Genomic DNA, 24,632 nt, shown 5'->3' with positions numbered 1-24,632 from the left:
TTTCAATTGGAAACATTGTTATGAATATCTCTTCATTGATCCCTGTTCACTGCTGTTGGGTGGGATTTTATCTGCCTAATTTATTTTGATAATGAGCAAGCAGAAACTAAGTGCTTTTGTAGAGAGGACTGTGTTTACTTTTGACAGAGAAACCCTACAATCAGTGTGTCACTGATGCGACACAAACATAACCATTGGGATGTAAGTGGAATCGCTGCATTTGCACTGCTGGCTTAATTCACTGTTGTTTCCCAGAGCAGCAGTCCTGTCTTAATGTGCACTCTTGCCTTCTCAGTGTTTTACACACACAATATAATCGTTTATTGCTCTTTAATATTGATAAGGATTCATTTCCTTTTCTGTTTTTTCCTTTCTTTCCACAGAGGGAGAACCGCAGGCTCCAAGAAGCAAGCATGCGGCTGGAGCAGGAGAACGATGACCTTGCCCATGAGCTTGTAACAAGCAAAATTGCCTTACGGAACGACCTGGACCAGGTAATGCTAACAGAGATGGGGCCCAGCTCAGGCTTGGCAACACCTAGCTTAGCAGCCCTGCTTTGTGCTAAGGTGAAAGCATGAACACAACATTACAAGTACAATTATTTGTGCCTTTATTTTCCTGACAACCTCGCTCCTAGTTGCAGTCAGAAAGCTGGATTTCCACATGCATGCAACTGTAGGCATTCACAGTGGTGTCCTCACTGCACCTTCTCTGTTGTGGATTGTTTCAGAAAATGTAAGCCATAACCTTTAGGCAGATAACAAAGAATGAACATTTACTTGAAAAAGGTATCGCATACTCCTCAAAAGACTGATTTCAAGGGAAGTTGCCTTGCGGAATGTCTGCCACCTCACGTGGATCTGTTTTTCACAGCAGTTTTAGTACAGCCATCAAAATTGAGAGATAATGAAGTGGCATGGCACCAAAAATTAGGAGGGACTCCTGGGTGTCCGTTGATAACTGCTTTTGTTTCCTGTGAACACTGGAATGTGGAGGGCAGCAGCATTCAGAGACCTTTATCTCAGAGAAGACTGCCAGAGAACTACACATTCAACCCTCCTCTTTCTGGAGTGTTTTATGTAGTATTGATAAATTCCTTAATGGCTATTATTAAGGTACTGAATAGGAGGGCCATACTCCACCACACCTCGTGATTAGTGCCTTCCTCAGTGAGGGCCGTAGTGCCTTTTATAGCATAAAATCTTTTCCTGCAAGGGCCTTTCAATTTGATTTCCCATAGTTATTTGGCTTTCTTTATCTAACCTCAGAATTGTAAACATCGTTGACCACAGTTGTGCAATTTGTATTTCTGCTTAGTCAGACCCTTGACGGATAGGTTCTGCTGATTTGGATCCATGTGATCCTAAAAATCTGAGCCTTCTCGGTGAGCAAACACAGGCAGAGATGCACTTTGCATGATGGAGTGGGTGATCTCGTGTGAAGGCCAAAAGCAATGTGTTGAAATGATCTGTTTTCCCCAGGAATAGCTGTGCATGAAGCAGCTTTATGTCTGCTGCTGCCCATGCTTGTTTTTTCTCAAGTATCATGACAAGGCTGCCAAGCACGTACCTTTGTTAGTCCCGTTCCTTGCTCTGCTGCATTTTAGCACTCTTTGTGTAGATGAGAGTGGCTCCATGAAGTTTTCCCCCACGCCACCTCAGTTCACTGGCACTGAAAGAAAAGCTTTGTGCTACTGCGCTCATCTGCAAGGACAGGTGATACCGTACACCACTGCAGCTGCTTGGAGAACCTGGAATGAACACATAAAAGGAGGAAAGATGTGTAGTTCCTGCAAAGTGTATCTTAAACAGGTCTTTCATCAAAAATATCCTTGTCATCCCTGAGTTCTTTTGTTCTAAGATGTCAGTCTTACTGATTTTGCATTCTTTCCCTGCTTGTTTTCCTTTCTCCCATATAGCCATATACATGCTAAGCAATGCAGGAATCCTCCATCTCTTCAGTTGTGGCCCTGGTGGAGCTGCTTCTGCTACTCACAATTGCCACTAACACCCTCATTAATAATTATTAACACTGTGGCAGACAGATAAGCTAATACCACTGGTAGCGGTAGAAAAACAAAACTGCAACTCAGAAACAAGTTCTGTACTGTTACTTGTTATTCATAATACCATTTTCACACTTTTATTTTCAGCAAACTAAGTATTACTTGACCACAACCCTTGCTGACCTAGCCCCTAGTTACTGAACAAAAGGAGTGGTGTGATGCAGTGTGTATCTCCCAGTTGGGAAGGTCAACAGAATATATCCAGAAATATAAACTGAGAAATACGTTTCTCCCCTGGTGATTGGTAAGGATAGTTCTCACAAAAACAAAGCATTCCCAGTATGTTTTACTGTAAGTTCATCCCATCAAAGAAAGGAGAAAATTCATATTCTCCAGTACACAGAAAGTATCAAGTCTCTCCAGGTAATACTTATTTGCACTGATAAACACCATTTTATCTCGTGGTCCTCTTGGTCTCTTTTATACTTGTTTTCGCCCAGACACTTTGTAAGGTACAGTGCAGGCACCTAACATTTTCTACAATATTTGGTTTCCCTGCTTACAGATACAAAAATGGAATGAGTTATCTAGAGTTACACAGGAACTAAATCATGCTGCCCTCTGCACATGATCGTTTGTATTAGGTTTGTATTAACACATACTATCTATGCTTACTTGCCCTCTGGGCATGGGTAATATTTGCCAAAAGGGTCCTTTTGCACCGTTGTTGAAGCACAATGAAATAACTTACAAAATAGCTACATGAAAAGGGAATTTAATTTAATAAATAATTAGGTGAGCCATCAGAGGGCAGGAGAAAGCAATGCTAAAGCCTGAATCTGTAATATTTGGGAGATGTATATATCAATACCTTTGTATAGGCACAGGTAACATCAGATTAACGCCAGCATTTCTAATTCTAGGCTGAAGACAAAGCAGATGTTTTGAACAAGGAACTTCTCCTGACCAAACAGAAGCTAGTGGAGACTGAGGAAGAGAAGCGGAAGCAGGAAGAGGAAACTGCTCAGGTAAGGCACTCTCCAACTGTTCCCATTTAGGAAGCAAAAAGGTATGCAGAAAAGCATGAATGCATTGCAGTTGCAGAGAAGGGATTTTGTCTTCAAAATGCAGTCACAATTAAAAATTTACAATGCCAGGGTATATTGGGTTTTTTTAAAAGTACATATTTTTGTGTTTTCCTGAGCTCTGAATGTTCAGTTTTCTATACCTTATCCTCTTCCGAGTATTGTCATAATAATTTTCACTGGTGGTGAGCAATTGCAACACAGGATACATGATCAGACCTCTCTTAATTATCTAAACAAGGAGTTGGAGGAATTGTTGCCTTAGAAGAGGCCATTCTGGATTCAGCTGCTGGTTCACTGCAATAAAGCTGTGAGCATTCCTGTCTGAAGTTAGAACCAACAGCAGAACAGACGTTGTAACACAGCGTCACAGACCCAAACAGATGGTTTTTTCTCCTGTGATGGAGATGAGAGTGATAGTGCTGAGAGATTCTTCTCCCTGTTCCATCTCCAAACAATCTCTCTGCCTGTGTGACAGTGTGCAGACAAACAAAACCAAAATCAGTAAAATCCACTGAATAGTAATGCTCTTGGTTTGTGTCCTCTGGACCATGCTGCACCACCATTTAACACAGAGAAAGAGAGAAACACGTAGGAGAATTCTCTAAGCAGGGATACATTATATCACAGTAGAGACTTTTTGGTTATAACTGAATATACTAAGTCTTTGTATATTGAGTAAATCAGACTTTTGTCTAAAGAACTGGAATTTAATAAGCAAAAGCTGTAGGACTATTGTAAACACAGCAAGACTTTGAAAAAACAGCCTGAGGATGCATTTTGATAATTTCTTTCAGTGTACTGTGTAACTTCTCTCCTTCAATTCCTAGCTGAAGGAAGTCTTCAGGAAGCAACTAGAGAAGGCAGAATCTGAGATTAAGAAAACCACAGCCATTATTGCAGAGTATAAACAGGTACTGTTACAGAGACACTTTCTCACATTTATTTGTCAACGTCTTTCAACCTGCTCTGAGAGCTGAATTTTCAGAGTTGCAGATCTTATCCTTTAAATAAGATACATTACATTTCAGGCTTTCAGAGAGCAAGCACTGTAATTCGTCATAAATCTTTTTGTGGTTTTCCTAATAGTCTCCTAATTTAAGAACTCAGGAATAACCTGTCTTTTAAGCTAATTTTAGTACTGTAGGGTGAATGCTGCTTTGCTCCATGACATAACACAGTGTAAACACTATAAACCAATTAATCCATAAAATGTTCTGGTCTCCGTGTTCAGGTTCTGTATTGAATACTGCCATTTTTTTTCAGTCTCATTATCAGCAGCAGTTGATTTGTTAAGGGGGAATGCATGTACCTGAGTGAGGCAGAATTTAAAAAATGTTGGCTCTGACAAAAACCGGGGTTAAAAAGCACAAGTTATATTTTAGTAAACTTTAGCTAAGAGACTGCTTTCTCTGCTCCAGATCTGTTCCCAGCTGAGTACCAGGCTGGAAAAACAACAAGCAGCCAGTAAAGATGAACTGGAAGTTGTGAAGGTGAGAGTGATGCTGAACTAAACTTTGTGCAAGCCAGGACAAGTGTGCTACATCTTCAGCCATGAATAACTAGTTCACTTCTCCAGCTAGCATGAGAACCTTACTGTTGTGTGTCAGGACAGCATTGGCCCTTGCAGTTTGCACAGGCTACTGCCTTGCTTCTGGAAATATGGAAAAGCTACTTTTAAAAGCTATCTTTAAAATATCAAAATCTGTATTAATTTGGTCAAGTGCTTTTATGGAGGACAAAAAGTCCCTAGAGTGTAATTTACTTTCCTGAATTCTGCTGGCATAAATACTGCAAAATATTACAAAGCTTTGGTAGCAAGAGGGCTCGAGTAATTCTAGTCTAGGAGCAAAGTCTCTGTGCTTAGACAAAGGATGCCAAGTAGATTTTAGCAATTTTTATACTGGTTAATATACCCTGGAAATTGTTCATTAACTTCTCAAATTCTCTTCATGTTAAATATGAAAACTGCAGTACTAGTTTGAGATTACTGACCAAAAGGCAGACTAACATAAAAATGACTCTTCAAGGAAGCAGAGCAACTCCTGTAACATAGATTAAAAATGAGCTTTCTGGGTATTTCAGGGTAAAGTGATGGCCTGCAAACACTGCAGTGAGATTTTCAGTAAGGAAGGGGCACTGAAGCTGCCTGCTGTAAGCACAGAGAATAAAGGCATAGAAACAGATGATGAGAAGGATGCACTGAAGAAGCAGCTGAGAGAGATGGAGCTGGAACTTGCACAGACTAAACTGCAGCTTGTGGAAGCCAAGTGCAAAATTCAGGTATGTGGAATCCAAGTACAGCAGGGCAGTTTCCTTAACCTTGTTGCGCTCAGTCCAAAATAATTCTGAATCATGCAAAAAATTGTTCCAAAAGGGAGCATGTACCTGTACTGCTGCATAACTCTGAACTTCCAGAATGATTTTCTGTCTTAAAAAAAAAAAGAAAAAAAAACAACAAGAAAGGAAGGTTTTCATTTGTATATTTAAATATCTTTGGCTGTTTCCGCAATTTCAATCTGTCATCTCTCCCCAGTGCCTGGGAGGTTGCAAGGAAAGTGCTGGATTGCAGGGACTAAGTTTGAAGATGCTTTTTTGTTAATTAATTGGGTTTTGATCAGTTCTGACTATTCTGCTTTCTTAGGAGCTGGAGCACCAGAGAGGAGCCCTTATGAATGAAATCCAAGCTGCCAAAAACTCTTGGTTTAGCAAAACCCTGAACTCTATCAAAACGGCCACAGGCACACAGCCACCGCAGCAGCCTCAGCCACCCCTGCCTCCCAAAGAGGGCAGTACATAGTTCCAGCCAGAGCCGGTACCAGAGCACAAAGAACACCACAACTGAAACCCTGGAGGATTCTTCCAGTGGTCTCTCCTCTTGGGGAAAGGACAAAAGGCAGGAGCGCAGGCTTGAAGTGAAATTCTTCGGTGTTTTTCATTCATTCTGATGTGACCCTTTTCAAAGGGGGAGAAAAAAAATAATTCCCGGTTTATGTTGAATTCCTACTTCCCAAACTGCCTTGCTGAAAGCCACGTTCTGATACCTTCATACTTTTACACTTTATTTTATATGACTAGATGTTAAATAAATACTTCAAAACTAGGTCTTTAATACATGACTAATTACTCAAAATTATTTTTATCTTGCATAGAAGGTTTTTTCTTCTTCTGGAGGAAAAGAGAGAATGGAAAATGTAAAGTACTGAAGCATAATCTCTTCATAGAAAGCACAGTGTAATAAGTACTAGTGTGTGTGCGCGGGTGTCTAGGATAACTTACGCCCTGGGACCATCTCAGAAGTTTATCGCAGTGACTGCGTCCTGCAGAGAAGCACTTTTTGTAAAGCTTAGGCCATAGCAAAGATAGTCTTGTGCTCTCTTGGCACAATTGTTTATGAGCTTCCCTGATAATTTCGTAGTTTTGATTGTTTTTTTCTTCAGAAATGCAAGTAGTGCAGTTCTTTGTAGCACTGTTGTTTAAAGGCTATTTACAGCTGAACTGGAATTTAACATAAAGTTATCTAGTTCCCTTTTTTATTTCACGTTTATACTAAGAATGTCAAGAAATAATTTCTTCCACTGGGATAAAGGGAAAACTGTTCAACATTTATTTGATGGTTTTGCTGAGAAGCAGAGCGAAGACCTTGCATAGTTTTGACCTGTGAATCCTGTGCAATAAAGGGTAGGTTTTATGAATAAAATTAATGAAAACCTTTCCCTGGGTCTATGTCCAAATTCTGAATTTGACACAGAAATTGAGGTATCAAATAAAAAAATCCAAAAGGCTTGTGCTGCACTGGTGAATAAAACATCACAGAAGCAAGATCCGTTTGCTAGAAGTATTTGGTTAGGAAATGCTACGTGGGTATTACTTATTTTTATAAAAAAGAAACCATTTTCAAGTGGAATACAAAACCTAGACTTTCCCATGGGGTAGACTTCTCTGATGATTCCCAAACCTGCCTGGTTGTTTTATATCTCTTAAGGTAAGAAAATTGAAAAGCATTTGTTTTGACTGAACAGAAAGTGTTTATAGAAATACTTATTTCATGGAAAATTAAACTATTGCTTGAACTGATGGAATATTTTTTTAATTATACCTGTCATGTCTAAAGATGGTCTTGCAGGTAAATATCATTGCTGGACTAAAGGCTGTGTATTAATTGTTCCATTTACAAAATTGTTCCAGGGACATTAGTTCTGTTTTGATCTTTTTTTCTTTTTTTTTTTTTATAATTCTAAGGAATGCCATATCTTGTCAGTTTTGTACAATAAAATTTAATGATACTCATCTTGTGCTTTGTTGTCAAGCATAATCGTGAATTATTTTAAACAGGGTAGTACAAATTTAATGCTGCCTGTGCCAAAGGAATGATTCTGAAAGGCAGTCAGCTGTTTGAAGTAGAGATCAAAATATAATCGCTAACCTGACACAACTATCCTGCAACAAAATTCTCTCTTCTAAGAGTAAGGAGTTAAAAAATGTTAGTATTTTAAAATGTACCTGCAAGAACAGTGATTATCTGGAAATACTAATACAGTGACAAAAAAAAGGGAGGGGGGGAAGCAGAAGGAATTTCTTTTGCAAATATTAACAAAGATCTTTTTCCCTGGTCACTTCCTTGCTAATAATATTTGCTTAAATGTTTCCATTCTCTTCATTGGCTAAACCTAGCATTAGTCATTCACTTACCAGTACAGCTTCACACTTAAAATAAACTGCATAATACATTTGAACTGACATTTAAGAATACATTGTTACATTTGAGAGCACTGTGCTGATGAGTGACACTGATGGTTTGACAAATGTCCGAATTTTTCACTTCATTTATCTTAAATCATAGAAGTAGATTTAAAACCTTGATTGGAAAAATGCAGTAATAATAATAAAAAAATGGTTAAGACTGTGATTCCCTGAGCAGTTGAGTTAATGTAACAGCTCAGTGCTGCTCAAAAATCTCACCTTGCCAGCTTCACGTTGTGCAGTTGTGTCCCTGCCCTTGTTATGGCACTTACTGGAGACAATTTAAAAAAAACAAAAAACAAACAAACAAACAAAAAAAAAAACCAAAAAAAACCTGGGTGGATTTTCCCCCCTTCCTGACTAGTGTTTTGCCAAGTTAATGATTTAAATCATCTCAAAGGGTCCAATGAGTGCAAGTGGGAGTGGGACTTCCCCAGTTCATCAAAAAAGAACTGTTAAATAAGCTCGCCACGTTTCATGGAACTAGCTTTGATACGTCATCTTTCTCAGTGTAGCAGCTCTTTGACTTTGCAAGTTGAGTTTCTGTGGCAAAACCATGTTTGCTACCTGCTAGCCATGATGATTTTGAAACCTTGTAGGATGGAAGCTGGTTTACATCAGCAAAAAAAGATTCAGAGGGCAACGGCTGCATTATCACTCTTGGCAATGACATAAAGGCAGTAAACAATTTTCACCTTCCATCTGTAGATCCAAGGTAGCGTTTGTAGCAGTGGCATTTGGAAGAGTAATATTTACGTGGAAACTGTGTCTTCTCAAAATTACTGAAAGAATAAGAAAATAGCTCTATGGCATTATCTTGATGAAACAAGGTAATTCAGAAGCAAGGAAAGGAGCAAGACTGCAGGATTAAACCAGGCAAGCTAAAAGTCTACCTGCTGACTATACATGCTATTGGGAAACTTAGCTTCCTGTGAGAAAACAAATCTGGGCTTTAATTAGCCCTTTCAGCAGTGTGTGACAGAGCTATGTGCACACGTCTCCCAGACTGACTGATCTGTCGGGGATAGCTGGCTCGTTTAGCTTTTCAGCAGGAAACATCATCAAAGTCTCACTGAAACTGTTATTTTCCTGTGGCACTGGAACAGCTAACATAGCTCGTTAAGTCTGGAGTGATGAATATTTTTTTCCTGAGTCAGTATTAAACTATGTGTCCACATCAAACTTAAGTAATCTGAATTTTATAAATACGTATGTGGAACTAAATCTTATTTTTTAATTTTATTGAGAATGCACAGTTCTGAAATAAAGCCTTTACTTTGATTAGGGACAAACCTCCAAAGAATATTTTTAGTACAACTGTTTTATCTTGTTGGATTCTAATCTGTTCCCGAGATGCCCAATATGAGGAGAAAAAAAATAATCAAACTTTTTTTCACTTTAAAAAGAAGTTGGTTTTACTTTGACTGTAACGCTTTACAGGATAAATGAAGCAAGGCTGATTTAGTTACATCATACATCTGTGAACTAGTCTTGTATTATTTCTGTGAATCAAACTTAATATTCTAAAGTAATAGGACTTATTTCACTTAGTTTAACAAATTCTAAATGTACCCAGAGGGGATTAAAAACAATAAAATAGAAAATATCGTGTGTGGTGTGAATCAAAAAAACTGCAAAACCCTGAGGTCCATATGCATTAATGTTCAGTAAAACCAGTCTCAGGAAAGGTAGTCAGGCATGCAATCAGTACTGCCACCTGACAGATGTATCCTTGTCCTGCCCGTTAATTAGTTTACTCTCTAATTTGCTACAGCTAAGTTACATTGCTTACATAGGTTAAGACATTTTAAAGGACTTCTCTTGGTTGGCCCTAGAAATTTCTTGTAAGATAGAGGCTTTCATCTGTGCAATGTGTTAGAAACAACTCAAAATAAAACCAGCTATTTACAAGGGGAGGGGGAGATAGAAAGTCAAGAACAGCAGGAATTCAGCCCCTTGACAAAGCATGAAGTATCCCATTGACTTTAGAGTCATGATGTCACTTACTGACGGAATGTGGCAATTTAGGAGTAAATAAAAATCTGAAGTTACTGGCACTGCATTAGCAAAACTTGGAAGCTGCATTAAGTCATACTTTCTCCACAGGATAAAGGTAGGGCTGTTCCCTTCCTTCTATTGAGTAGTTGCAGTGAAACCCATGAAACTACTACTATGTGTGGGAGAACTTTACCTCTTATTTTGATTTTAGACTCAGGGATAGCTGGTATACTTCTGCATAATCTAATAAGCCTAAATACCTTTGGTATCAAAACCAGAAACTTTCTTATCTGACAATGCTGGTTTCCTTCCAACTGCTAGAAAGAAAATGTTAGCGTGTGGTACTGTCTGAATGTGAAGATCAGGGCAGAGATTTTTCTCTCGAGACAGAGGGGCTGTTCTGGCTGACAGGCACGCTCCCTTACAGCTGAACCCTGCAGAATGGGCTGTTGTGCAAACAGCTGGCTGCACAAGACATGTAATGCCATGTATACCCAGGGCTGTCAGTATACACAGTGCCAGCATCGTGTTGCTCTTGCAAATACAAAGGCTTGAACTAAATTATTTTTCTGTCTATTATGCTAATATCCTACTGGGAGCTGTCCCGTTACTTCCTTCCAAGTAATACTACGAAGGGGAGACACTGAAGGACTTGAGTTTGGACCTTTCAAGTTAGGTTAGGTATACATCACAGCAGCCTTTAAAACTGGGCTAATCCATACATGGATTTGGGGAAATTCAGAGAATTTGCAACTGGATAAATACTACTCAGCATCGATCAAGATCCTATCTTTCCCAAGTCAGAAGTCTACATAATTTATTTCAGGATCGTGACTTAACACGTACAGGTTAATCCTCCAGGAATACAGGGCTCTCCATTTCTCCTGGATTCCAACTGCTTTGCTACTGAATGTATTTCATGCTATTTTTACCTGAAAAAGAAAAAAAAAAAAAGATATGGGTAGAGAATTAGGACATTACTTCCTCTTATTTTCTTATTCGGTGGGACTTGCTTTTATTTAACCTGTAAAGGAATATATATGTATCTTTGGAAAACTATATCTTATATATAGAATAATATATAGGAAACTGAATTACAAGGGGATAAATACATCAAAAGGATTTGGTATCATAAATTTCATTTGTGATTTGATACCACCAGAATCCTGGGCTGTACTAATTTCCTTTCAGTTTCTCTTATTTTTGTATTTTATATAATACATGGATGGTACTACCAATGGAAACAAGAGTAGATGTTCTCAGATTTTTCTCCAGATCCCAATTCCCTCCTTCCAGTAATCCCTGGGCTTGCACTGCTGCCGATATCACCTTCAAAAGCTGTGCCAGGAGCTCTCTCGAGCTTTGGGAATGGTTGCTTTCCCACGGAAGACGATTCTCTGGCTTCTCTAAACTGGGAAAAGATGGCACATGAATGCAGAAAAGGGTCTAATCAAGCATGATCCAGATCCCTCAGAGTCTGCCGTTCGAGGTGGATTCACTTCAGCACATGGAAAACAGAGAGCAGCTTCTAAGCTCTGACTCCATTGCAATGAAGTTTTCCAGGTTTGGGGTTGCATTTGTTATCTGGGTGTGTCCCAAGTTCGCAAAATATGTTTTCCTAAAGAGTTAGGAAAAAAGAGCATGATAGCAATATCAGACTTTTAACTGAGAACAATTGAGTACTGCCAGTACTTGTGTAACAAATCCATGTATTATATAAAGTATAATATGGAAATATAAGTGTAATGCTTGTTATTAAAAGTGCAATTCAATGTACATGGTCACAACAAATGTTTACTTTTTTAATTGTTACAGAATTGTTTGGATCAGTACCTTGTTATCATTGTGTGAACGATGCCTTGTAAAATAAATGGAAATGCAAATAAAATGGGAATAAGGTGCTTATTTTCGTAAGCCATTTACTTAAGAAACAGCTTAAATCTGTTTGCAATAATAAACAGCTGCTGTGTCAGGTTTTCTGATACAGTTCACTTCAGGTGGTTATTTTCAAGCAGCACTATCGCAGTAGGACACAGTGACTCAGCAGACAAGCTGTCCAAAAGATGCGCCTGCTACATACATAATTCCAACACATTTGTTAGGGTAATGTACTCATTCACAAGGGGTAACCTGTTCTGCACGGTGCTAGAGAGCTAACGAGTCACCATGATCCTCTGCTCCACATGCTAGTCTGAGGTTTCCAGCACAGAGAACATATTGGTAAATAGCCTTTTCCTAAAGGTTGATGATATATATAGTGATGGAGCAACAGTTGTTGTTAAGGGCTTCATGCTTCCCTGGAGTACACAAGAGAAACAGGGAAGTGAGCCATGAGGCAGCATGCCTGAAGGAAGAGACATTGGGAGCAGGAGGAGAGAGCAAGAAACAGAAAACTGACTTTGGTAACAGAAAAGCATGGCTGAGCAGGAACAGGACAGAGCAGCATGCATAGCAGTCAAAAGTGTCTGAATGCTTTATAAAACCATTATTCCATGCGAGAATTGCTCTGGGATTTCTGTTTTATTAATTGAGATGAACAGCCATTGTTCCCAGATAACTGGAAAAGCACACAGCACTTCAGGGGAAGATATGAAGGCACAGAGGTAGAAAAACTGAAGATTAAATACTTCCAACTAGTTAATTTATCAGACATAATATTTTGTATTGATTTGTCTCCACTATCCAGTTTGTCATCAGCTGCTATCAATGCCTGCAGACAGAAGCAGAAGGAACGGCTACTACATGCTAGATAAAGAGGCCACATCCTTTCAAAGCCCTCTCAGATCCTTTCCCCCCCATCTTGAGAGCCAATGAGCACTAAACAGAATGCTGCGCTGTATGTTGTCTGCCAGACTAGACCAGGATCTTGCAACTGAATTTCAGTACGCCTGCTAATCCTAACCTAGCTCCTTTTTCCCCCTCCTGATGCAGGAACTGTACAGATTCTTCTTCCCTGAGAGAAGGCCTGCCACTTGACTATTTGTGAAGATGTGCAGAAGAAGAAAACTTGGCTTTCTTGGGCTCTCTTCTCTTTCTATCCAGACGCTACTGCAGCTTTATGCAAAGGAAAGCTGTGTGGAACTTGTTTTTTACATTACAAGAGTGACAACTCTTGCATGTGGAAGCTGCCACTCAAGTGGAAGTGCCATGGGCACCAAAATGCTCCTGATTTAAGGAAACAAAATAAAACTGGTCTTAAAAAAAAATAAAGAAAAAAAAAATTACAGGCTCACTTACAAATGCATTTATGTATTAGTGAAAGTGTTTTCTCCTCTAGCCAGAAATTAAAATATAAAACAATCCCAATTTAAATTCTAAAACTATGAGCACTTCCTAATGTAAGACCACAACTGAGAGTGGAGAAACTCCAAGATTAGGAACTAAGGAAAAAAACAAAACAAAACAAAACAAACCACAAAAAGTTTTTCTTCTTGTCTCAGTGGCTGCTCAACAGAAAGATCATAAGGAAACAATTCCTGAATAAGCATCTGCCCTTAACCAATTACATAACCGCGGCACAGAAGTAAATTCCAGTTGAGCATATTCTATTTTCCAGATAAAATCGACTATCTTCAGCTTCAAATGCTATTGCTGAAGATGGGCAGGCTGAAGTTCAGTCCTATGAAAATTAAACATAACCACAGAGTTAGTTATGCAGATCTTTCCTCATTCTGTCTCAGCTGCTGATCTTGAAGCACTGGACCAGAGGGTTGTAATAAACATAATAAATACTTCAGTACAGCATCTGTTAAAACTGCTTTGTGGAATGCAGACTTGAACATAAACCCTTGGCTTCAGGTTTTCTGTGAACTGGTTACCTTCATCTGATCTATTCATCTCTTCATACCTCTGCAAAACCCCCTCCTCTTTACAGAATAATGTACGTTCACTTTAGAAGAGGAAGAGAAAAACCTAAGCCCATAAATCAGCATGAGCTGGCATTCCTCAGTTTGGAATAAATGCTAATAAATGTTATAACTGGCATTCTCTTTGACAGAAAGCTGCTTTTTAAACACTGAAGGGCTGTATGCTGCCTTGGGTTCCATTGTTTACAAAAGACATCTGGGGGCAAACGCTGACTCTTCCACTTACCTGCTCACAGAAAGATTGCCACGGCTTTTTTTTTTTTTTTTTTTAATCCTCTGGGAAATTTTAACGCCCGCCTGGGAGCCAGGGATACGGATTTGTTGTTGTTGTTGTTAAGCACACCGATTTAGTAACAGTGGCGAGAAACACCTCGCTCTTTTTTATTTTTTTCCCCTGAGCACCTTCAACGGCGGTTGCAGTACTCGGGAGGGTCATTTCAAGTCTCCTCTGAAAGAGTAACGGCTGCCGTCGCACAGGAGACCGGCCCGGCCTGTCAGTGGCCGGCTGCCCGCCTCAGCCCCCTCAGGCGCCTCAGGGCGGCAGTAACGGCCCACTAACGGCCGCCGCGCCGCGCGCCCTGCCCCTCCCCTCAAGGCCCCGCCCCTCGGCCTGGCAAGGCGGCTGCTGGCTGCGTGTCACTATGGCAACGCCGGCGGGCGACAGGGCGGGTCCGACGAGCCGTTCCGCTCACCTAACGGAATGGGCGAGGCTCGCGGCGCGCGCCTGGTGGCGGCCTCGCGTCACTTCCGCGGCGTGCGCGCTCCCGCGGTGCGTGGGCGTGGCGGGAGGCCGGAAGGTTCCAGAGGGGCCGCGGGAGCCGCCGCCGCTGCCGCCGCCGGGGGGGTGCCGCACGCGACATGGCCGCAGCGCGCGAGGAGGTGAGTCGGCTCCGCCCCGTCCCCCGGCAGCTCTGACTGGAACCGGCGGCGGACCCCGGGCCGGGGGAGAGGGGGGCCCAGAGCGGGCCCGTGCGGTGCGAGGGACGGTGGCCAGGCCGCGGTTGGGAGGCGTGGGGCCGGGCAGTTTGCGTGCTCGGAGGGCGGCGGGGAGCCTCCAGCCTGAGGGGTCTCTCCGTGAGACGGTGTCGTGCGCTTCGGGCATAATGCAGAAGCGACTGGGGAGCCGCTCCATGTGTTGGGCTTTTATCGGTGTCTGTTGGGTTTTTTAATTGATAAAAGCTTAAACGTAGAAGTAATGCGGGTGGAGAAGTGAAAGTGTTAGTGGCCAGGGAGTGAGGAACGGATGGCTTCATGCCTAACGGTCTGTGGAGAGAAAGGAAGGTACTGACTTGATAAACCTGAAACTGCTACATCTGGGGAATTTGTAAGTGCCACAACTGACAGAGCTCAGCTGCAAGCCTCCAGTAAAAAGACCTGTATCTAATATAGACGTGTGATCTTTTATTTTTGAACCAGTTACAGAAAGATTTGGAAGAGGTTAAAGAGTTGCTTACGAAAGCTACAAGGAAGCGACTCCGTGATGTCCTGATGGCAGAGAAACACAAGCTAGAGCTAGAAATCAAGAACCAGCCTCCACCGAAGCCAAAAGATGCAGCAGAGGAAGAAAAGTCGTCACTGGGAGGGTACACCGTGAAAATAAACAATTATGGTAGGATTATTTTTCTGAACGCTTAACTAGAGCTCAGGCATCTCTGAAAAGAAGGCAGGGTGGCATTGGTGTGAGTTGTAGTTGCCATTTTGTGTTCTAGAGAAGCCTTCTTAAATACTTATTTCACACTGGAGACCCCGCTTTGAAAACTACTGCATGCTTACTGTGCCGTCCCAGCCACAGTGTGTATTAGTTCTGTTTGTGTGATAGCACTGGTGGGACGCTTTAACGATCCCTGCTGTACCAGCTAGTACTTTTCCATTGCCCAGGGCTTAGCAGGAATGAAAGACTGAGCTTTGGCTTCTCTGCTTGCCATGTAGGTGAGAGGGAATTGCTCAAGAGTGGGGGGGGAAAGTGGGTCAAGGAAACTGCAGCAAAAGCAGACAGCTACCTCTGAGTCCCCGTGCACGGAGTTGTTCTTCTTTTACTTGAGGCGATATGTGGCTTTTCTCAGAATGTACAGGAATTATGGAACAGGGCAACATGTGAAAACATTCTTTTGCTCTCAAATTATTCTTGGACAATTCATGTCTTTCCCTTATCCCTCTGAAGATTGTTTCAATAAAGCAGGGATCCTAGTCATTGCGAGGGGACTTTGTGGGGGGAGTTGGAATGAAATGCATGAAGCTTATGGAGGAAAGCTAGAACTTTTTTCTTTTTCACTTGCAGGTTGGGATCAGTCAGATAAGTTTATTAAGATTTACATCTCTTTAAATGGAGTCCAGAAACTTCCAGCTGAGAATGTGCAGGTGAATTTCACAGAGAGGTGAGTTCATCTTGTTGCACTCCGCCACAGGGGAGAGCATGGGTGAAGAACACGATTTGAAATGCAGGAATGTGTTGTGTTGAGTTCTGTTTTGGATCAGCCCTTCCCCACCTCCCCCCCCCCCCCCCCCCTTTTTTCTTTTTTTAAACTTGAGCAGTGTTAGCTTTTAGTAGCACTTAGCACATGCCCTTAAGTATAGCTCTCCTTAGAGGCTATCGGGGTATTTTCGTTTTGCAAATGCTTGTTGCACCTCATTATGCTTGACAGGATATGTAGTGTTAGCCCTGGTTTCTTGATGGTGATAGAACTGAAGCGTACATTAAGTAAATCTGCCTTCCAAGGTTGTAGGAGATCAGTGAGGTAGAAAGACCTCTAAAAGGTCTTGATTTGTTGTGATGTGAAGTCTGGGTAAGTCCTTTTAAATCCTCAGTATTAAATCCAACTGAAGATTTAATAGCCCTGGAACAAAAGTAATTCAAGCCTGCTGACATGCTCGCCCAAGAAATACGCCTGCTAAAGGGCTTTCAGACATGTTTTTTGGTGGCAAGACACAATAGTCTTACAGTGATTGGGATATTTGTGCCCTTCCTACCTCTGCTTTCTGATTCCAGGTCGTTTGATCTGCTGGTGAAGAATCTGAATGGGAAGAACTACACCATGACCTTCAACAACCTCCTGAAACCCATCTCTGTGGAAGGCAGCTCCAAAAAGGTCAGTGCGCCTCATCAGAGATTTTTAGGTCCCTCGCAAAGTACCGTGCTCATTGCCTGACTCTAGTTCAAGAGACTCAGTGCTCACCTTCATTCCCTCCCTTCTGTGTGTAAAGTCTCTTCATTGTGAATGTGATCCTCATTGATCTGTAGTTGTCATAATTGGGGACTTATTCTCTGGAATCTATGGGCTTCTATTTCAAAAGATCACATCTGACTATTGTACGCTCTTTTAATAGCTCTCCAACAGGATTTCAGAAATAATTAAGCAGAAAATGCCACTAAACATCCATTTGCATCCTTGTGCTTTTAAATACCTCTGAGAAATTCTTGGCAGTTTTAAGGTCTAGGAGAATTGTCAGCAGACAGAAATATTGGCAAGCTAAAATCAGTATAATACCCAAAGCAAAATTTCTGAAACCTGCTCTGTCTTCGTAAGGGTGTGTTGCTCCAGAATTGGAACACTAGTAACACTTCACTGCTGCTGGCTGCAACTGGTAATAGTGTGCATACTCTGCTACTCATAGCACCTTTCTGCACTTAGGGGTGTCTCAGATACCTTGTGCACCTTCTGTGCAGTTGTGCACTGCACGTAGTGACATCAGAGGCAAAGAAAAGATGGTGCAATTTGAAATCGCCCTAAAACTAGGACAGTGTAAAATTAAAACAACTGAAATAAATGAGGGTGATGCTCTGGTGATTTTTAACATGGCATAAAAGCGAGCAGTGGTCACGTACTTGCTAAGCTAAAGCTCCAGCAGACTCTTGGCTGCTGTGGCATGCAGGAGTTCTTTGCAAAATTTAGGTCAGGGTTGCAATTAAACAGGCTTTACTTGTAACTTGCAAACATATTGCAAGATTAAGCAATGCCCTAAAATAGTTTCTTATCCTTGGAGAAATAAATTGGGAGAGCTTCTACCTGAACTTGGTATTCTTGGAGAAGTTTTGTAAATATAGCCACCCTTTGCCTGACAGTCCTGGGTACTTTTAGCATCCTGAGAATCCCTGAATGGTGTTTCTGCAGTACTGTGTGTTCTTCTGTATTGGTACTATAGTATTGTACTAGAATTATGTTCATCACACCATTTAAATTGTCCACAATGAGGTTAATAGTTTGTACCCTGAAGTTGAGTACATACTATAATTCCTATATGCTACATAATCAATAGCAGAGATAAATGTTTCAAGAATTTGTGAGTATAGAAAAAGGTTTATGTAATAAGTTAATTTTATTCATTGTGGTTATGACTAGCATCCCTTTATGAAGTATTCTAAATTCATGCCTTGCTGTTCTCCATACAGATAAAGACAGACATGGTCCTTGTGATGTGTAGGAAGAAGCGGGAGGAAAAATGGGAATGTCTCACTCAAGTGGAAAAAGAAAGCAAAGAGAAGGAGTAAGTGCCCTTCAACCCTCTGCTCCTTTTCCATTTTTTGTTCTCCAAATGACTTTAGGACTGCCAGGAGAGCAGATCTGTACGGTACTGACTGTGCAGTCACATGGTGAGAATCCCTGTTCTGGGAGATGAACCTTTAAGGTGTTTAAAAATCATTAGACTTGGAATTTTTTTTTTTGGCACTAGTAGGACTGGCAGTGGAGGAGATGCACTTTGAGCGGCTGTTTGCCACTCTTCTACTGGCTTATTGCTAATGATGAAGGCTGCATCATAGGAAATATGATAGATAAGAGCTGCAGTGAGAGTGCTAAAGGTAATCAACCAATTAAAGATTCATTTATGTTTTGACAGCTGCATTCATTGCAAAAACTGCTCTAGGTTGAGTGTATATTATATAGAAATACATATCTATTCCCTGCAGCTGTGCTGGTCAAACCAATTATTATTTTGTCGTCTGTGTGTGAAGTGCTTGCCCAAAAATCCCAGCGTCCTTTTGGCAAAACAGGTCTTTGCCTACCGAGATCATTATACAAAGTCTCAGCTAATTTGTGTCACTTCAGGTGCTTGGGAGCAATCCTACAAGCAGCTCATGCACTGGATATATGAGGGTGGTAAATTACAGCAGGAAACACCTGGGGACAAGAGACATTTTTTTATATATATATAAAAATATAGTATTTCATAGAATAATTTTCTATTATTTTACAATACACACACATCTTTACCAGAAGAGAATGTATATACCCACCTTGCAGCATGGAAATGCTCACTTTTGAGAAAGTTATGCCTGCCAACAACTACTCATTTTGTGTATGTTTATAGGATGATTTGCTAAAACTGATTAGTCCTAACTAAGCGGAAGAATTTAGTGCAAAACTGCCTTTCCCTCTCAAATGACACCACTGGGGATTAAGAGAAGGTGACTTGACTACTAATACAGGTTGCTGGAGAAACAGGGTCATTTTGTTAAACCTGTACCTTGCGCAGAGAAGTCCTGCACTCTGCCCAGCCTGTCACAATAAGTATTGTCGCCTTATTCAAAATGTTGAGGATTTACAGTACGGCAAAGGACTGGCTTCAGAAACCTCCCAGCTTCCCAGTGCCAAGGTCTGTGATAGCAGTGGTTAGCCCTGTGCTTGGGGAACTTGCTCCCTCTGCTGACTTATTTTGATCTGCATGTTTTTCAGACAGCCTGCAGCTGCACCTAGAGGGTTTTAGAGAACAGGATAGGGAGAAGCAGTTTTGCCAGAGAGAGCATTATGGTACAGTTTGGTGATATGGGGCACGTCATACCCAGGAGCTTATTGTGTGGGTGGCAGTTTGTCAGCTGGCTTCTTAAATTGAGAAAAATTGCTTTGAAATGCAAGATGTTAAAAATGAGTCAATTAACCTCTGGAGATAATCTGAAATAGCGGAAGTGGAAAATCCTTTTGAGTTGTGAATGTGTACACTTCAAAGAGCACAGTATGGTTGTTTTTTCTATTTTTAGTCATGTCATAGCACTGGCAGATATTGGCACTGTGTCTGTTATATTCCACTCCTACTTCCTAAAATTAGTTTTAGGTGGTGCTTCCCAGGTCATGTTTACTGCAAAATGCTTCCCATCATCCTTAGTGGGACAGCTCTAGGTATGCTACTCAACTTGCACTTACTTTGAGGGTACTGTCTGGGAGTCTCCCTAATTAGAAGCTGACTGAGACCGCCAGGGTCTAAAGACTTTGCCAAAGCAAAATCCTCACTGTTACCAGGATGTTTCAAACAAATATTAGCATTTATTTTTTTGCACAGAATTAAACCTGATCTTCTCATATGTATCTGTCTTGCAGGAAGGCTGCCTACGACACCTCAGATCCTAGTGAAGGGCTTATGAACCTTTTAAAAAAGATGTATGCAGAAGGGGATGATGAAATGAAGCGCACCATCAACAAGGCCTGGGTTGAAAGCAGAGAAAAGCAATCCAAAGGGGACATACCAATGGATATTTGAAAGTACTCTAAGGGCCGCCTTAATACTGATCTTCCATGTGAGACATGCTGTGCTGCAAAGATCATTGTTTACACAACCTTCTTCCAAGCAAAGACAGTCATTTTCCATTTCAGGTTGGAGAAAATATTTAAATAAAATAGCTTATAAAGCATTTCCTTCAGTCAAGTGGTTCAGCATTTCCTGAAGAGTGTAGGTATATCCTCACCCCTCCTTGAAAAAGCATCTCAGATGAGTGAAGAGTGTTGTGAAACTGAGAATACATAAAAGAAAAGGAATCCTAAACTAGGATGGGTCACAGGCTCTCTGTTGGAAGTGACAGCTGGGGCTAATGTCATGCTCACTACATGTGGTGTGGGTTTTTTTATCAAATGTGGGAAAGTATGTTGAGTTGTAAAGCATGTCACAAAGGGAGAAATGCTGAAGAAGGTAGAACCACTACTTCAGGCACTTGATAGCTGAGCAGCAACAACATGGTGTTAATCTTGAGGTATACAAATTTAATGATTACTCTCAGAAATGAATTGCTGGCTGTTTAACCAGTTTAATTTTCAAAATGAAACCAGCTCTTTAGCACCTATGCTGACTGTGACCTCGAGGTGTCTTTGAGGTGGCATCAGTTGCAGGAGGGCAGTGAGCTGCTGATGCTGGGCAGTGAGTTCGCCCTCGCTCTAGCAGTGTATGAGGAAGACAGAGACAAGCTCTGCTTTCTCCTAGCAACTTTCACGGGTTTTAAGGTAATGGTAAGAAATATATTGAGATAGCCAATATTCCAAACTTTGCCTCAGCTGAGGGTGATGGGTTGCTGTCAGTTTGCTGCATGTGTCTTCCAGCTGGTGGCAGTGGAATTTTACTGTGTGTTTATTGCAGCCTCTCAGCCCCCCCTGCTAGGGAGGGGGGCAGAGTAGCCATTTCCCTGTCATTGCCCTGCTTTGAAGAAGAGTGCTGGGCAAACAGGAGCTTGGCAGCAGGCTTGTTGCTATTGGCACACTTCCTTCCTGCTTCCTTCTCATGTCTCTCCTACTCCTAAAGTGTTAAACCAATCACTGCACTACAAGCAGGAGATAAATACTAGTACATTGTAGTTTCTAGTAGGTCCTTTATCCACTTTGTCTGCTTGTTAATATACATATATTAAGTTTGCATAGCAAGAGTATCTAAACTTGAGGCCGCATTTTATTTTCAGTTTGTGCTCGTCCTTGTTCATGGCAGAATACTACTTTGCCCTGTTGTACAATTTCATTTATGCTTTTAACCAAATTACCATGGCGAACTTATCGTGTGGTGGCAAAAAAACCTGCTTAAACGAGCCTTGTGCTGTATGTCTTTATTTCTGACAAACTTCATCTTAGTTCTGCAGCAACCGGGCAGTGATTTATTTTTTTTCCTCAAAATAAAACTGCCTCTCCTAGAGACCAGCTTAGCACAATTATGCTGCTTCTTGTCAGCTGATACCAATCATAATCTAGTAAGAGTTTAATGAATCACATGGTTTCTCATCCTTCCCTTATTAGTTCGATATTGATGTTGCACTCTTAGTCAGGACTGTCTCGCTTTAATTACTCAAACACACAAGCTGAGCCTGTTCTGTGTTTTCTGCCTGAACATATATCCATGCAGTGATCTACCACATAGCTCTCTGTATCCCGGACATCTGAGCATGGTCAGCAAAATGGCGGAAAACGATTCTGCTGAGCCTCCAACGCCGCTTCACCCCCCGAGGGCGGGATGTCAGGATGCACCTATTTCGGATCCTCACAGGGCAGCTATCCCGGGGCAAGTCTGCAATCTCTTTATCAGCCACTTCCTAAAACAGAAGACCACAGCATAGAGTTCATCTGTGTTCCCCAGGATTTTCAGGGGGCTTATTGCCAGACATCAAAATCCAGCTGTAGAGTAGGTACCACCACAAGCTTCTCTACCACCTCATGAGTATGATTTGCTATTTGACAGGGAACTTGTGCTTGTCTTCCTTGCTTGACCCTTTCGTTCTCGGCATCCTAACAGTGAACGTAAAGTGATCCACTTGGAGACCCCAAAGTTAATCTTATTAGACCAGACTGAACAACCTCATGCCAGTAATTATAGTTGGTCAAAATCTGCTTGTCTGTGTCCATGTTGTAGGATGGGTTAGTCCTTAAGAGACCCAAAATTCAACCTTATTACAGACTGAACAACCTCAAGCCAGTAATTATAGTTGGTCAAAATCCACTTAGCCTTCTCCCTCTTGTAGGGTGGGTCAGTCCTTTAAGATGAGCTGAGCTTAAATATATGTTCCTTATTAACTGCCTTGCCAGGCAACATGCTTTGATGTCAGTAGAAGGGATCTCAGAGTATATATGGGAAGGAGTTACAGCCAGAGGAGGACAAGTCAAGGTGTCTCTCCTCTAATGAGAATGCTTAAGAAAGGTCTTTCTACATACAACAAGACAGCTCAACAGTTTTCAGAAAGCACCAGGTAGCACCAATTGAAGTGTCAGAAGAACAAGTGAGCTCAGCAAGGAAACAGCCTAAAGGAAGTCGCTTGAGGCTAGGTAAGCGTCCCTACCTGCAGCATTCCTTGCTATTTTCTGAAGGACAGAAGGGCTCAAAGAATCCTGTGTTCAGTCATGTTAGGAAGTCACAGTTGGAGGTCAAAGGAAGGTCTGAAGCTGGACTACAAAATCCCGTTATGTTGCAGGAGTACTGAAAAGCAATAGTGTAAGGCTATCTTCTAAAGGAACGTTCACCTTCAAAGGAAGATGGCATCAAGGCAGCAGCAACGTGACCTTCAGCTTCAGTAACAGCAAGGTCAGTAGGACTTCTTGTCTTCAAAACATGCTGCAGTTACTGGTTTTGTCCAGTCATACATCTATCCATGCATACAGCTCCACCTATATTTTTGGAGCTATTTAATTCCTAGGATTTTATTCAGAAACAACCCTATGCTTTCAGAGAAAACTCGTAACTTTTTAAGACTTTTAATTTGGAGCCCAAATAACATTTTGTAGGGGAGGAAAAAGTTACTCTCCTGGAGTCTTTTTCTTCATTCTAACTGCTGCTATGACTTAGTGACTTCAAAAGGTGATAAAAGCAGCTGAGGAATACCAAAAGCAAAGCCAGCTGCAATTTTTTTTTTCCCTGTAAGGACATCTGACACAGACTAGACTTGTCAAGAGAATGGTAAAGTCAATATAGAAAAACAGATTCATATACTTTCTCTCCCAAGATTTTAAACATGAAAGGATCTCACTAGAACTAGGCATGGCCAGATTAAATATGTACAGGAACATTTCTGATATTTGCAAATGTTTTTAATGCTTAGTAACGAAGGCTGAGAGCAGGGCAATGAATATATGCATTTTTTAGGAACAGATCTAACATTCAGATCTGATGCAGCTTTTACATGTTTGTAGCTCAGGCAAGGAGTAAAATTGAACAAATTTCTAATTGAACAAATGGGTGCTTTTGGCAGGACCAGGCTTCCAGGTTTTTAAATAAATGTAAGAGCAAAAAAAATCTAAAGGTTATTTAGGAAACTATAAAAGTAACCATATCATATGCTGTATTGTAAGACTATAAGGAAAATAGCTTTCCGAATGTATGTTATTGACAGCTGTGAGAAAATAAAAAGAGATTTCATTGTATGTAGTGTTACAGGTGCTACTTACATGAGAAGCACTGGTTTAAAAAAAACCAAAACAACAAACCCAAACCACCAACCTCTTGTGAGGAGAAACACTGTTGTAGTAAACACCCCCAAAAAGCCAAGGCCCTGAAGATGCCTGGGTGCTAGCAGTAACTATGCAATATGACGTGATTCTGAACTGGGAGTTAGGGAAAGGCAAGCAGGTGTGACCCGGGGTGGCTGCCCCGTACCTGTAGCTCCTTGGGAAGGATGCTGTTCTTCCGGATGGCGTTGATCCGCAGCCTCTCATCTGCGTACTCGTACGCCAGTTTCCTTCTCTTGACATCCCGCAGCATCCTCCAGTCCACATAGTAGCTCCGCACTTGCCTTGTGCAGGATAAGGGGAGAACCTAATTAAAAACAATTAAGTTTATAATTCCCACCTGTTGCATGCACAGTTTGCCCAATTCAACTATGAACTATTCCCCATAAACGTGCCTTTGAAAGATTTTTTACAAATTACTTCCTTGCCGCGCAGCTCCTGCCCAAGAAACGCGGCCTGTGAGCCAGTTCAGTTCACAGAACCCAGCACGGAACCCGCGGTTACATCCATCCTCCCGCGGCTCAAGGGAGGCTTGGGCCGGCCGCCGCCTCCCCTAGCGACCTGACAAACCCCGTAGCTTCCCCCGCCGGACCCTGCCCGCTCCCCGGCCCTGAAGGGGAACGGGGAGGGAGAGAGCCGGGCTGACCTGCCGAGCGGTCCGCAGCACCCAGCCCAGCGCGGAGGCCGCCATTTTCTCGGTGCGCAGCTGCGGGAACTGCGCATGCGCCCGGGCCGGCTGAGCGGGCGCGGCTGTGGCGGC

The 24,632-nt window shown here is 41.7% G+C and overlaps 3 protein-coding genes and 1 long non-coding RNA gene across 20 annotated transcripts in view; 2 read left to right on the top strand and 2 right to left on the bottom strand.

Moving 5' to 3' along the window:
• RABGAP1L (RAB GTPase activating protein 1 like) overlaps window positions 1–7,380 on the top strand; it is a 246,713-nt gene extending 239,333 nt beyond the window's left edge. For 14 of the 17 annotated variants that reach the window (XM_075760477.1, XM_075760475.1, XM_075760479.1 and 11 more), the window contains 6 exons: window positions 384–494; window positions 2,929–3,033; window positions 3,921–4,004; window positions 4,512–4,583; window positions 5,176–5,373; window positions 5,735–7,380. In XM_075760477.1, the coding sequence (XP_075616592.1) occupies window positions 384–494; window positions 2,929–3,033; window positions 3,921–4,004; window positions 4,512–4,583; window positions 5,176–5,373; window positions 5,735–5,890 (726 nt within the window). In that variant the 3' untranslated portion in view covers window positions 5,891–7,380. The remainder of the gene's footprint in view (window positions 1–383; window positions 495–2,928; window positions 3,034–3,920; window positions 4,005–4,511; window positions 4,584–5,175; window positions 5,374–5,734) is intronic. The other 3 variants (XM_075760482.1, XM_075760488.1, XM_075760490.1) reach the window with 1 other exon arrangement.
• On the bottom strand, window positions 489–14,430 carry LOC142602811 (uncharacterized). The gene is made up of 4 exons (XR_012836640.1): window positions 14,390–14,430; window positions 10,678–10,763; window positions 8,529–8,615; window positions 489–1,750 (listed from the first exon to the last, which is right to left on the bottom strand). It is a non-coding gene; the product is annotated as an uncharacterized LOC142602811 (long non-coding RNA).
• CACYBP (calcyclin binding protein) lies at window positions 14,416–21,580 on the top strand. The gene is made up of 6 exons (XM_075760493.1): window positions 14,416–14,576; window positions 15,114–15,306; window positions 15,976–16,072; window positions 16,684–16,783; window positions 18,085–18,179; window positions 20,006–21,580. The coding sequence occupies exons 1-6, from the start codon at window positions 14,556–14,558 to the stop codon at window positions 20,163–20,165; spliced, it is 666 nt and encodes a 221-aa protein (XP_075616608.1). The 5' UTR covers window positions 14,416–14,555; the 3' UTR covers window positions 20,166–21,580.
• On the bottom strand, window positions 21,475–24,632 carry MRPS14 (mitochondrial ribosomal protein S14). The gene is made up of 3 exons (XM_075760495.1): window positions 24,519–24,632; window positions 24,021–24,179; window positions 21,475–21,969 (listed from the first exon to the last, which is right to left on the bottom strand). The coding sequence occupies exons 1-3, from the start codon at window positions 24,561–24,563 to the stop codon at window positions 21,787–21,789; spliced, it is 387 nt and encodes a 128-aa protein (XP_075616610.1). The 5' UTR covers window positions 24,564–24,632; the 3' UTR covers window positions 21,475–21,786.

Source organism: Balearica regulorum, chromosome 8, assembly GCF_011004875.1.
Source record: "Balearica regulorum gibbericeps isolate bBalReg1 chromosome 8, bBalReg1.pri, whole genome shotgun sequence".
Classification (NCBI taxonomy): domain Eukaryota; kingdom Metazoa; phylum Chordata; class Aves; order Gruiformes; family Gruidae; genus Balearica; species Balearica regulorum.
This window is presented reverse-complemented; position numbering and strand designations above follow the sequence as displayed.

Excerpts from the sequence above, each read along its gene's own strand:
- MRPS14 (XM_075760495.1), bottom strand. The coding sequence starts at position 24,563 with ATGGCGGCCTCCGCGCTGGGCTGGGTGCTGCGGACCGCTCGGCAG. Across the intron at positions 24,180-24,518 it reads TGCTGCGGACCGCTCGGCAG|GTTCTCCCCTTATCCTGCAC; the intron begins GTCAGCCCGGCT and ends GTTTTTAATTAG. Across the intron at positions 21,970-24,020 it reads TCCTTCCCAAGGAGCTACAG|GAAGTGGCTGATAAAGAGAT; the intron begins GTACGGGGCAGC and ends CTTCTGTTTTAG.
- CACYBP (XM_075760493.1), top strand. The coding sequence starts at position 14,556 with ATGGCCGCAGCGCGCGAGGAG. Across the intron at positions 16,784-18,084 it reads TGGAAGGCAGCTCCAAAAAG|ATAAAGACAGACATGGTCCT; the intron begins GTCAGTGCGCCT and ends TTCTCCATACAG. Across the intron at positions 18,180-20,005 it reads AAAGAAAGCAAAGAGAAGGA|GAAGGCTGCCTACGACACCT; the intron begins GTAAGTGCCCTT and ends TCTGTCTTGCAG.